Raw genomic sequence first — 14,680 nt, 5'->3', positions numbered from 1 at the left:
CGGACCCCTCCATGAAATGGGGGGGATCTATAGCAGATTCAGCAGAGTAGATCAACAATAAAATGAGGCTATGGCCAGATATAATTCACTCAAGGAAGAGGTTTGGAAATATTGATTAAAATGCTGACTGATTTGAATTCCACCTCCTTCACTGCCTCTGCACTTCCCCAGCCAGAGATGCTAACAAGCAGTGAAGAGAGTGCTTCACTGCACTGGAGTGAAGTTCCTCAAGGCTAAACCCTTATTTTCCCCTTTTCCCTCTGCTCCTCCACCTCTCCCTTCCCATCCCTCAGCACTGTACTCGTCCGCTCAACTGTATATATTTTAGTTACCCTATTTATTTTGTTAATGAATTGTACATCGCCTCGATTCTATTTAGTTGCCATTGTTTTTACGAGATGTTCTTCCCCTTGACTCTGTTTATTGCCATCGTTCTCGTCTGTCCGTCTCCCCCGATTAGACTGTAAGCCCGTCAAACGGCAGGGACTGTCTCTATCTGTTGCCGACTTGTTCATCCCAAGCGCTTAGTACAGTGCTCTGCACATAGTAAGCGCTCAATAAATACTATTGAATGAATGAATGAAGAGTGAGCTAGAGTTGGAAAGAAAGGAAAAGCCAAACACCTGGATCACTTTCAGAATAGGTAATCCACATATTGGGTGATTAAACACTGGGTAACCAAGGGTTGATTGTATACAATAATTTTTTTTTTAAATTTTGGTCATGGCTATACTTTGCCCAGAAACTGAAAGTTTAATCAGACTTGTATATTACCAAAAAAATTGCCATATAATATTTACTAAATACCAGCCTATCTTCCACTCAAAATTTGTAAAGGTAATAAAATTAATTTGATAAGCACCCAATTCGACTTGTCCAGAATAGCATGGCCTAGTGGAAAGAGCACAGGCCTGGGAGTCAGAGGTCATGGGTTCTAATCCCGGCTCTGCCACATGTCTGCTGTGTGACCCTGGGCGAGTCACTTAACTTCTCTGTGCCTCAGTTACCTCATCTGTAAAATGGGGATCGAGACTGTGAGCCCCATGAGGGACATGGACTGTGTCCAACCTGATTACCTTGTATCTATCCCAGCGACTAGGACAGTGCTTGGCACATAGTAAGCGCTTACCAAATACCCCAATTACCTTCTAGACTTTGAGCCCGTTGTCAGGTAGGGACTGTCCTTACTTGTTGCTGAATTGTATTTTCCAAGTACTCAGTACAGTGATCTTCGCACAGTAATCACTCAATAAATACGACCGAATGAATGAATGTGTGGCAAAAAAAGGAGTGCCTAATGGATGATGCTAAATATACCTGGGATTCCGGGTACCTTACAATTCAGGCATCCCAGGGGTACAGCCAGGACGAACAGCTGAAATAACCCCAGTATATGTCAACCTCACACTGAGAGTACATCCAAGTACTGCCAGTAAATCAATGTCTTTGCCGGCCCACCCTCTTCTCACTCTGCCCCTTGCTGCCTACCCCGAGAAGTTTCCCCGCCTCCCTCCTGCACCCCTGAACTCACTGCCTCCTTCCTTTGTCATCCCTTTATGTCCCCATCAGTCTTCCTTTTTTAAATACTGGTAATATGCATAGCACCACTGTCCAAAAACACATGTAAGACTATGGGAAACGTACCCCACAATATGGCCTCTTCTGATGCAGCCCCATTTTCAAGACACCTAGCTGGGCTGCACATATATTTTCATGAATTCTGTAGGCTAAAGTACTAACTGGGAGAACCAAGGCTATTTCAGTAAAAACAATGAACCCCTTTAAATATACAGGTAACATACTATGCTACCTAAGAATTTTAGAGAAAACTATTTTCTAACTTTATTCATATTGTTCCTGCTATGACTAATATTGCCTGCCAACATAATCTACTTTTTAACTTTAGAATTTACTATTCCTTTGTAGGTATTTTATTCCACACCACAATTTTGTCACCTTTATCTGGTAAACCTTTGGATTCTCCCTAAATCAGTAATGCTGACTTTATTTTCAAACCTGAATATAGAAGCCACTGAATAAAAGTTGAACAGAAAGCCCGAATATATATAGCCTGACTCAATTTTTATTACCTGGCTTCTAAATCACTATTTGAAATTCAACTCCAATATAAGTTAGAAAGATTTTCCTGTAGAAACTGTGCTTTCATTTTGTCTTTTCATGTCAATCACACACCCAACATTCAGTTATAAAGCTTTGAGGTGGGTAATACACATACCCAAATTAAGAAGTACAAAATTACACTCACATTCTCAAATTGCTCTAGTAAGAACATAAAAATGACTTATTTTCTGGCACTATTTCTGTAATAACTGGTTTCACATAAGTAGAGGAACAGCTGTTTAGCTTTGTGCAGCAAAGAAGGAGGCACTGCAAGTGTTATTGGTAATAATACTGATCTGCTGAATTGCCAGGTTTTTTTAATGGTATTTATTAAGCGCTTACTGTGTGCCAGGAACTGTTTTATGCACTAGCCAGTTTCAGGAAATCTTAATGTCGGGATTACAAATGACATTAAAAATTAAGTCCTACTGGATTTACTAAACTCTTAAAATCAGTTTTCAATTTAAGAAAAATTAACAAAGAATTTTATTAGTTGACTACAGATAGTTTTTTTTGAAAAATCTGAAATCTTAAAGGGAAGTCAGAGTCCTACTGATCTCACCACTTCAGGTTTAGAAGGCACTTGAAGATAAAACATTAATGTGTTTGTACTTTTTAAAAATCTTGGCATATACTAGCAGACATTACACAGCAAAATGTCAGAGCACAGAGTTGTATCGGTAGGGTAGTATGTCTCTGGATGGAAAGCAGGATGGCCTTGGCCCGGTGGAAAGGGCATGGGACCGAGTCCGGAAACCTAGGTTCTGGTCCCAGCTGTTATATCTTTGGGCAAGTCACTTAACTTCTCTGTGCAAATTCATTCTCCCCCACGTACGTAAAGCACACACTAAATACCCAACCTGGACTCTCCCTCTACTAATTACATATATAGCAATTTTCTATAAATAATGGGTAAACTAACTAAATTAAGGGTCGGCTTTAAAGCACTCCACCAACTCGCCCACTTCCTACCGTACTTAGCTGATTTCCTACCACAACCCAGCCCACACAGTTCACTCCTCTAAAGCCAACCTACTCACTGTACCTCAGTCTCATCTAACCCCCTACCAACCCTTCGCCCACATCCTCCCTCTGGCCTGAAACTCCCTCCCCCTTCATATACGACAGACCACCACTTTTCCCACCTACAAAGCTTTATTAAAATCACATCTCTTCCAAGAGGCCTTCCCCGATTAAGTCCCCATTTTCCCCTACTCCCTCTCCCTTCTCTGTTGCCTTTGCACTACAATCTGTACCCTTTAAGCACTTGATATTTATCCCACTCTCAGCCCTATTGCACTTATGTTCATATCTGTAATTTATTTTAATCTCTCTCTCCCCTTCTTCACTGTCAACTCCTTGAGGGCAGGGAGCAAGCCCACCAACTCTGTTGTACTGCACTCTCCCGAGTGCTTCGAACAGCACTCTGCACACAGTAAGCCCTCAATAAATACCACTGCTTGACTGACCAGTAATCTCACGCCCAACACTTGGCTTTGCAAAGTGCTGCATCTCTGCCTGCCGATTTGCTGGTTCCTGTCCGGGCCCTAATGAGAACATGACTGTCAGAGACAAGAGAGGGCAAATGGACCGCACAAATCACTAGTATCCAAATCACTAGGACAATAATCTAGGTTCTTGGTCCTGAAACCTTTGTAATTGGACCAAGACGCATATGTCATTTTTGAATGGAGACTCAATCAATGATTGATGTATTCCCATCATCACAGTTCACTGAAGACTCCCGCCCTAATGAAATTCTTCCACCCATTCCATGGATCAAGCCACAATCTCCTTGCTTCCCCCCAGGGGAGCAACAAAGCCTGAGCCACAGTTTGATAAACAGAAATTAAGCAAAATGTATTCAAATCAAAAGCAAATCTTATCACCTCTGAAGTGGAAAAAAATATACACATTAATGCAGTTTTTGCAGATTTTAAAAATACATTAAACATGGATTTTTCTATCACCTTTCACACACTTCAGAAAAGGGCATAGAAATAAGCCTATTTTGCAAAACAGTAGGTGGTTTTGCTACATGAGATTCAAATCATTCAACCCACATGAAGTAAATACAGATACCAAGATATCACACTTTTTGACTTTTGCATGTTACTTCAAATAGGCCATAAAGTAAACAAGTATTTAACAAAATATGCATGCATAATGTCAAGAAATATGAATCATCAAAAGCAGAAATGAGAAAAAAGCAGCCTCTGCTTGGAACAGCAAATAGCCCCACCATTTCAAGATCTAAAGAACGATTTTCAATGCAAGGATAAAACATGTCAAACATTCTAGCATTTCAAGGCAGTTCGGAGTGCTTAACTTACAAAAAAAACCCTATAAAGAATGATATTGTTGAGAGAAGCAACACAAACCTCTTATTTTCCTCTATTTGGAGAAACTGCCCAATCCCCTGAGTAGTCTAGAAATATTTCCAACATTTTGAAAATACATTTATAAAACAGACTTTCAAGAGTCACTCTCAAAAAAACTCACTTAAAGCTATATACAATTAAACACAAGCCAACATTAGAATAGAAATGAGGAGATCTTTTTTCCCCAAAATACTGCTGACCTACCTGTATTTTCAATAAATTCCACACATTTTTCAACAAATAGTGGTATAGGCTTCTCAGCTGAAACCAGCTCCTGAAGAGGCATCCCGAAGTAATTACTTTCCCAATTTCTACGAGTTGGTGGATTGAAAGTCTTAGTTTTCTTTTTCTGCTATAATAAAAGATATCAGAATTGCAATACTGTTACTATTAAGCCATACATTATTTTAATACACTCATATTAAGCAATGTAAAGCATTCCTTTTAGTTACAAAAATCATAACTCTAGCATAAGAAACATGATTTTACCCAAGCGGATGCAGTAAATGGATACTTTATATTTATACTTTCTATTTTATGTGTTGTTAAATTATGCATTAGATAAACCTTACATCTGCTTCAAGTGAACCTATCAACCTACCACATATGCCAAATCTGAAGCAAAGAGGGGAAGCAGATTTGAAGTTTTCAAATTCCATAATTCTTTGCCTGTCATGCTGCCTCCCAAAATAAAAACAACTAAGCTTAAAAACATATACACCCATCAAGAAAACAGTCAGAAAAACAAAGTAAAATTAGTTAGAAGTCTGAGTAGTCATTTACATTTTAATGAAAAAAAAATCATCCACCCACTCCCTACTTTTACAGTAACACTGTAGCTTATGTTCAAAATTTATGTAGAATAATAACAGGCTCAAATAAGCTTTGAGAAAATTTAGGCAAAAAAGTCAGCAAAGCATTAACAGGCATAACTTGAGTGAAAGCGCAAGGCTAGAACATTAGTCTCTGATATACATGTCATATAGTCAGACCCTTCTTAGAATTTCATATCCAGTTTTGGTCACTGCATTTTAAAAAGCATTACGAAGAAGCTGGAAAAGATCCAGAAAAGATCAGCTGAAACCATCAAGATGGAAAACAGTTCCTACGGGAAAGATTTAAGGAACTGGGTGGATTTGTTGTAAGGAAGTGAAGGTTAAAAAGGTTAACCATAAGTTCTTAAAATCATGAAGGATTTTTATGAGGATACTGACCAAAGCAGATGACATGGACTTAAAAATCGAGGCTTTTACTACAAGATAAGTGTATTATCTCCAAGATAACACAGATCAGCAAAAGGTGGAATTTCTGACCTAACGGAGTCATTTTGACTCTAACTTGTTTACATTATGTGACTCAAAGAGAATGTTATTGAAGAATTAGGGACTGTTGTTCACAGAAGGCAAAAATGTTCTGGGTATAAGATAATCTATTTTAGGGCAAGTAGATTTGGTATAAGAAGTAACGGTCTTGTGCATGTGAGTGGCATAGGTGAAATGAACTAATGTGATACTTTCATAATAAAATGTACTTCCAAAACCCGACTGCCACATAGAATATAAGTGACTGCCCCATACAACACAGGCTTCAACAAATAAAAATGTGCCTTCCATTCATATTGAACTCCTCAAGGTATATTAGTACACATCATATCAATGACAATTACTGAACACTCACTGTGCAGAGCATTGTACAAAATGCTTGGGAGGGCACAATACAAAACCCAGATTTCCACCCTGAGCCCCACTAAACTAGGATTTAAAAAACTTGAAGACAATATCATTAGATACATTTTTAGAAACAATTAATATTGTCCAAGGTAAATTTAAAGAAATTCTAGAATGATAAATAATACCCAAATAGAAAAAGCAGGGTTAAAGAACCACATCCCTGTGAAAGTGGTTGTGTGCGTGAAAAAGAAAAGGGAAAAACATATATATATATGACATCACACAAACATGCACATGGGGCACAACTCAATGGAGGGGACAAAGATTGGGCAGAAACACACATGGGACTAGGAAGGGAGAAATGCCCAAACACAAGAAAAGCAGTTAGGGTTTGGGAAGGAATGCATTTCCAATTTAAGACGGGGGCTATAGCAAGAAAGAAGCAGCATGGTCTAGTGGCTAAAGCAAGGGCCTTGGAGTCAGAAGGACCTGGGTTCTAATCCCAGTTCCGCCACTTGTCTGTGTGATCTTGGACAAGTCACTTCACATCTCTGTGCCACAGTTACCTCATCTGTAAAATGGGGATTAAGACTGTGAGCCCCATGTGGCACATGGACTCTGTCCAACCTGATGACCTTATACCTACCCCAGCGCTTAGTACAATACCTGGCACACAGTAAACGCTTAACAAATACCACTAAAAAAAGAAGAGGTAGGAGCAAGCAGCCTAAAAAACTACTGGGGCTTTGCCTTTAAAATCCCAATCCCATGGCAGTAATGGCCCTCAATATTCCCCTCATCCTCACTTTCCTGGAGTTGGAACACCTGTCACCTCTATTCTGAATCTTGGTGTGAAGCTTTAGAACGTATTTAGAAAGTGCACCCAGAATCCCAAAATAATATTAGCTTTCTTGATTGTGTCTTTGCCAATTACAACACCACTGACTCATGGAACAGATTTTGTGACTGCTTTTAGCTCCTGGGTGTGTAAGATTTCACTATCGAAATTGGTACATAGTTTCAGCCTTTTTTGGATTTATTATTACTTCACAGAATTGGACAAACTCTGCAAAGTAGTTCATAAATTTTTGCATGAATTTTTCAATGTGTTTCCACAGAACAGGAACAATCAATTGTATACAGGGACTCCTACAAGTCTGTCTAGAACCTTTCGATAGTGTTCATAACATACTGAAGAGCACATAAATCCTCTGTTGTACTCTCAATCTTGAATGCAAAAATAGAATGAAAAGGACCATTTTACAACCAAAGTATATGCCAGTGACAACTGGGAATGGGATAGAACAAACCATTATTTCTGACAAGACTAGCAAAACCATTGTTGTCTGGCTTTAGGATGTGATGAACTTTCATGGCAGCCAAATTTCTTTAGTGGCTGTCACAGTCCAGTACCATTTAGGTTATCGAATTATTCATTAATTTTACAAAAGCATGATGACATACAGTAAAGGCTGTGTTCACTGTACCGTATTATGGGGATAAAGCTTCCCTGTCACTCTTGGATGGCACAGTCAACAAGATTGTGCAGCAGCCAAAATCCAAAAGAACCTGCCCAAAATCTTGCAAAATAGTGAAGATTCAGTTTTCTTCTATTTTAAAGATAGTGACGATAACGGTGAATCTAAAATATTGTGACTTTCTTCAGTGCCCACATGTTGAGGCCGTGTATAGTTACGACAAGCTGAAACCCCCCTTTTCTTCTTCAAAATCTCAAGAGTTAATCATCAGATATTAGAATTTTCATGGCACCAGGGTCACTATTGCTCAAGGACAACAAAAAGTCTAAGTCAACTTTGCCTTCTGGTGCCCAGGCAAGCCATGTGGTCCATGACCAAAGTATGGATTTTTTCGACTTTAAAAAATGCACTTCAATCCATTAACAGTACTTATTTAGCACCATCTGGGTGCAGGGAACTTTACTAAGTGTTTGTAATAAAATGAGCAGACATGATACATGCCAATTTGGGGACAATGGTCCGATTTTTCTTTAATTAATTGAAAAATCAGACCTGAGTTCAATGTTTTTTTGGGGGGGGGGGCGGGTGGTTAACGTTAACATTTTGCTTCCCCTCAACATCTGTTCAGAGAGTGTTCTTTCAGTGTTACTTCTTTCCTGAGTTTGTAAATGATATATATGACTAAACAAATGCTTGGCACCACAGCTATGACCTGCACTGCTCTGCTCAGGGAAGCTTGCTCAATTTGAGATAGACTCACGCCAATCCAAAACTGCATTAAAGTCACTGTACTAAAATGCTAATCTTTCCGAAATCCATTTCACTAATCAAAAGTGTTTAAGAAAATTTTAAAATTTCCTTTTTGAGAGGCTTGAAAAAATCTGGATAGAGTAAATCAGGCTACAGGCTAAAAATGAAAACCTGGCCCATAAGTTACGTAAGCATAATCATCTGTAGCATTTTGTACACATCATATTAAGTACTCACCTAAATATCATTAACATCCTCTATGGTGTTTACTAAATGCTTGAGAGAGTACAATACAAAAGAGTTGCCAGACGCATTCCCTGCCCACAGCGAGTTTACAATCTAGAGGGGAAGATTCCCCTATAGCCTTTCCCTATAAAGGCTAGGGAAACTGACCCACTGAAAGACACAATTTACAATATATGCTTTCCTTCTTCTTACTATCCATATATTAATTTAGCATTAACCCACCCCACTCAATTGTATACTTCTCAAGGGCAGGACTATTAATCTCTTCCCATTACTCAGTACCTTACGCTGCACAGAGTAGGTAATAAAATAAGACTATTGCTGATTGAGATCTAAATTGCTATAACGCCAATACAACCAACACCAGCATGGAATAAAGAAAATAGATAAACTGCTCATGTTATTCGTTGTGGGCAGAGAATGTGTGTGCCAACTCTGTTGTACGGTACTCTCCCAACTGCTTAGTACAGTGCTCCGCATATATAAAGGAGTCAATAAAGACTGATGACAATGATGACTATTCTATGGTGATGGTGGAAGGGGTAAGTAGGAGGACTAGGTTTAGATAGTCTAGATATCCGACATGTGGGATAATTGAGAGATTACTGAACAAACAGAGGCAGCATGGCCTAGTGAATACAATATGGATCTGGGAGCCAGAACTTGGGTTCTAATCCTGACTCCGCCACTTATTTGCTGTGTGATCTTGGGCAGCTCATTAACTTCTCTGGGCCTTAGTTACCTCACCTGTAAAATGGGGATTAATAAGAAAACTACAATACAACTTTATTTATTGAGCACTTACTGTGTGTAAAGCACTGTAGCACTTGGGAGAGTACAATACACCACCAGATACATCTTCTGCCCACAATGAGCTGTGAGCCTCACATGGGACATCAACTGTGTCCATCCTACCCCAGCACTTAGAACAGTGTCTGGCACATAGTAAGCACTTAACAAATACCATTAATAAAGTCTGTTAGTACTCTTTTGGAAGGTATAGTTTTTCTTCTTTTCCCACAAACTATATCTTCTTACCTTCATGGGAGAATTAAGTGAATAAGAAAAAATGATTTAAATTCCTAAGAGACATACGCTCTGACATATGTCAGAACAAAATAAATATTTAAGCTCCCTGAGGGCAGGAATCACATATTCTCCCAAGCGACTAGTACTCTGTTCTGCATACAGTAAGCACCCAAATACTATTCATGGAAAAAACAAGTCAGGAAAATAAGCCCTGGTCAATGTGTTAATGGAATTCTGTAAGCAAGGGTGGGCTGAATGAAAACGACAAATGACAAAACTACCCTGGGGCCAGAATGCCCGTGCAGCCCAGCCTTAGAATGCTTTTATCTGTCCTGGTTACAAGCCTTCCTGAGGTCCTTATAAGGGTTATGTGACAACGATGCCATCAACGAACTAAATGGTGTATTTGTCAAGCACTATTGGAAATAAAATATTTTCATATGTTAATTCTGTAGATTTAATTTTACATCAAAATAATGTTCACAAGAGCACAAAGTGGCAACCAAATTCAGCGCTGATGTCTAATAATGGACTTATCTAATGGGAGGGGACATAATGACTGCAGCAAACTAACAGCCACAGGTAGACTCTTTCAAATTATGTATCCAACCTTCCACTCATGTCCTAAAAGACAAAAATTTTCTCAAAAAGATGCTAACATACTTCTAACCACGACATTTCCTACATGCATTACTGAGGAATCTAATCCTAAAAAATATAAAGGCTAGGGAAGCTGACCCACTGAAAGAGCAACTTTTCTCCTTTACTAATAGACTTAGCCTTTCCAAAATTCAAGACAAAGACCAATAAAGTCAACTATTATACATTAATGAAACATAGTCTAATCCCCGATTAGACTGTAAGCCCCCCGATTAGACTGTAAGCCCGTCAAACGGCAGGGGCTGTCTCTGTTGCCGACTTGTTCATTCCAAGCGCTTAGTACAGTGCTCTGCACATAGTAAGCACTCAATAAATACTATTGAATGAATAGGATATCTTGGAAAAAATTTTACTATTTGTATATTCCACAGTATGTTGGGCAGGGTATCTCACCTCTATAAGAAAGGATTTGGGGTACGAACAAATAAGAAACGTAGCACTGAAGAAGTAATGGGGAAGGATAACCAGACAGTTATGACAGAAATACCATAACTGAGCATTCACTGAGCGCTATGCACTGAAGCGAGTACTTGGAAAAATACGACAGAAGCACAAACTTGTTTCTTCCCCAAAAGAAGCTTACACTCTACAGTGTTGTCAGGAAATACTTGCAAGAGAAAATGGAACTATAGGGGGAAACTTTGGCGCCTCAAGGAAGCAGGAAGCAAGCTGAGGAAATGCAAAGGGGATTAACTCCCAGGGTCAGAGGAGTCATATTGCTTCAAAAGTTTAATTACTTTGGTTTTGAAGGGATTACTCTCTCCCAATCAGAGGTAAGGCTGTCAATCCGGGCTCAAACAAGAAGCTGGCAAACCCTTGCTGCCTTCAAGCAACTGCCATGACTTCTGGACATGGGAACCTCAACATTCCAAACGCTTAGTACAGTGCTCTGCACATGGTAAGCGCTCAATAAATACTACTGAATGAATGAACAATGTGCACAGGTCTGGTGCACCCACTCACACCCACTGAATGGTGTACCTGACATGCAGCACGCAATCCCCATCAGCATTTCTCACACTCCAGAAAAGCTCCTGAGCACTTGGAATTTTCTGCATATGTAAATCCTGAATACAAGCCTCTCCCCTCCTCTCAAAGGTCAGTTCTGGTAAACTCTTTTTTCTATTTAATTGTATTTGTTAAGCACTTAATATGTGCCGGGAACTATATTGAGCGCTGGGGTAGATACAAGTTAATCAGGTTGGACACAGTCCCCATCCCATGTAGGGCTCACAGTCTTAATTCCCCTTTTACAAATGAGGTAACCGAGGCAGCGAGGATTTAAGTGACTTGTCCAAGGTCACGGGGCAGACAAGTGACAGAGTCAAGATTAGAACCCAGATCCTTCTGACTCCCAAGCCTGTGCTCTATCCACTAGGCCACACTGCTGCTCCCTCTCATCTCTACTTGGATCTAAAACCAAAAAAAAGTAAGGTCTGGTACAGGTTCCACATTTTGTCTCAGTTCTAAGTAGGCCCTGGACAGGACTCGAAAGGCAATCTTCAAGATTTTATGAAGACAGAATGATCAAAGAAAATGCTAATTCCACTGCCATTAATCAATCGATTGTATTTAGTGAGTGCTTATTGTGTGCACAGCACTGTCCTAGTCACTTGGGAGAGTACAATATAACAGGGTTGGTAAACATGCTCCCTGACAACGAGGAACTTAGAGTTTAGAAGGGGAGACAGACATTAAAATAAAATAATAATAATAATAATAATGTTGGTATTTGTTAAGCGCTTACTATGTGCCGAGCACTGTTCTAAGCGCTGGGGTAGACATAGGGGAATCAGGTTGTCCCACGTGGGGCTCACAGTCTTAATCCCCATTTTACAGATGAGGGAACTGAGGCCCGGAGAAGTTAATTGACTTGCCCACAGTCACACAGCCGACAAGTGGCAGAGCTGGGATTCGAACTCATGAGCCCTGACTCCAAAGTCCGTGCTCTTACCACTGAGCCACGCTGCTTCTCCCAAAAATACAAATATGTATGTAAGTGTAGGGTACAAATCCAAATGCAAGGGCAATGCAGAAGGGAGAGGGAGTAGGGAAAATGAGTGCTTGGTCAGGAAAAGCCTCTGGGAGATGTGATTTTAATAAGGCTTTGAAGGTGGGGAAAGTAATGGTCTATCAGATAAGGAGCGGGAGGGAGTTCCAGGCCAGAGGCGGGATGTGGTTAGAGGTCGGCAGTGAGATAGACAAGATCAAGGTACAGTGAGTAGATCTGTGTTAAAGGAGCAAAGTGAGCGTGCTGGGTTCTAGTAGGAAATCAGCAAGGTAAAATAGGAGGGGGCGAAGTGAATGAATGCTTTAAATGCCAATAGAATGGAGTTCTTTTTGATGCAGAGGTGGACAGGCAACTGCTGGAGGTTCTTGAGGAGGGGAAATATGGGCTGATTATTTTTTTAGAAAAATTATCTGGGCAGCAGAGTGACGTATTGGATTGGAGTGGGGAGAAACAGGAGGCAGGGAGGTCAGCAAGGACACTGATGCAGTAGTCAAGGTGGGACAGGATATGCCCTTGGATCAAAGGGGTAGCAGTTTGGGTGGAGAGGAAAGAACGGATTTTAGTGATGTGAAGACAGAACTGACAGGATTTGGTGAAAGACTGGATATGTGAGTTCAATAAGAGAGATGAGTCGAGGATAATACCAAGGTTACGGCTGTGTGAGACAGGAAGGACGGTGATGCTGTCTACAGTCATGGGAAAATCGGGGGGAGGACAGGGTTTGGGTGGGAAGATGAGGAGTTGTTATGGACATATTAAGTTTGAGGTGCCACTGGGACATCAACGGAGCAATATCCTGATCAGGAGGAAATATGAGGCTGCAGAGAAGAAGAAGGCCAGGGCTGGAGATGTAGATTTGGGAGTCATCTGCACAGAAATGACAGTTGAAGCCCCAGGGGAGTGGCTATAGATGGAGAATAGAAAAGGACCCAGAATTGAGCCACAAGAGACTACACAATTCAGGGGATAGGAGGCAGAGGAAGAACCTGCAAAAGAGACTAAGAATAGGTGGCCAGAGAGATAGAAGGAGAATTAGAAGAGGGCAGTGTCAGTGAAGTTAAGGTTAGGTAATGTTTCCAGGACAAGAGAGAGAGGGGGTGGTCTACAGTGCCAAAGGAAGCTGATAGGTCAAAGATGGATTTGGCAACAAGGAAATCACAGGTGACCTCAGAGGGCAGTTTCAGAGAAGTGAAGGGGATGCAAGCTAAAATGGAGGGAGTCAAAGAGAGAACTGGAAGAGAGGAAGTGAAGGCCGTGGGTGAAGGCAGCTTGCTCAAGGAGTCTGGAGAGAGGAATGGTAGGACGGAGTTGAGGCAATCAGTGGAAAGAGTGGGAGGGTTTTTTTTAGGATGAGGAGACATAGGCATGTTTGAAAGCAGTGGGAAAGATGCTACTGAAGACTAAAGAGTTGAAGAGGGTGGTCAAGGAGGGAAGAGGGAGGGGACAAGTATTTTGATAAGGTGTGACGGTATGGGGTCAGAGGCGCAAGTGGAGGGGACATATTTTGAGGAGGCGAGAGATCTCTTTAGATACTGCTAGGAAAGATGGGAGAGCCCTAGAAGGGGCAGGAGAAGGGAGATCTGTTAATCTGAGGGCCATTATATCTGAGATCTGAGGGCATCTACTGCTGCCTTTTCACAAAATCAGCTTTGCCTCTCCCTTCAAAAAACCTCAAAAAAAGGACTAGTAAGAGTAGAAAGTCCTGTTGAAAATATAACTTTAGACCTAAAAAGGAGGCACAATTATTAAATGTAGATTTCTGAATCCTTGGACTATGTAAATGGAGCAACACTTGCCTGCTGTGTGATCTGTGCGCTCTCCTCTGTGCCTCAGTTTCCTCATATGTAAAATGGGGATTCAATACTGTTCTCCCTCAGCCTTAGACTCTCAGCCTCATGGGAGAAAGGGGCTGATTATCTTGAATCTACCCCCAGCACTTAGTACAGTGCTTAACACAGAGGTGCTTAACAAGTATTATTAACAAAATGACTAATACTCTTCACCCCAAATCCTGGATCAAGGATTATATATCTTAACAGTATCCTCAAGAAAGATCAATTAATTTATTGCCCAATAGCCAGAAACTTTCAGCATTCTGGATAACTTCAAATCAGTGATAAAAGAGATGAACAGTCTGCCCCAAAACTGGCATTCCTTTTACTCCTCCCCATTAGGTTATGGCCAAAACAAATACATTTCAAGAAATTAGATTGCCACTTGACAGAAAAATCCACTGAATAGCCAGTTGTGGGACAAATCCAACTCTAATAGCCCAGTTCTAATCAGTTTCATTCTGCAATTACACTAATTTTAATTGCCGCTAAGGGTCTTAAA

The 14,680-nt window shown here is 40.5% G+C and overlaps 1 protein-coding gene across 3 annotated transcripts in view; it reads right to left on the bottom strand.

Moving 5' to 3' along the window:
* The window catches only part of ARHGAP5 (Rho GTPase activating protein 5), a 67,654-nt gene that overhangs the window by 24,732 nt on the left and 28,242 nt on the right, over positions 1-14,680 (bottom strand). For 2 of the 3 annotated variants that reach the window (XM_029079548.2, XM_029079547.2), the window contains exon 3: positions 4,707-4,854. In XM_029079548.2, coding sequence (XP_028935381.1) covers positions 4,707-4,854 — 148 coding nt within the window. The remainder of the gene's footprint in view (positions 1-4,706; positions 4,855-14,680) is intronic. The other variant, XM_029079549.2, reaches the window with a different exon arrangement.

The sequence above is a fragment of the Ornithorhynchus anatinus genome, chromosome 14 (genome assembly GCF_004115215.2).
Source record: "Ornithorhynchus anatinus isolate Pmale09 chromosome 14, mOrnAna1.pri.v4, whole genome shotgun sequence".
NCBI lineage: Eukaryota > Metazoa > Chordata > Mammalia > Monotremata > Ornithorhynchidae > Ornithorhynchus > Ornithorhynchus anatinus.
Note: the sequence above shows the minus strand (reverse complement) of the source record. Positions and strands in the feature narration are given on the sequence as shown.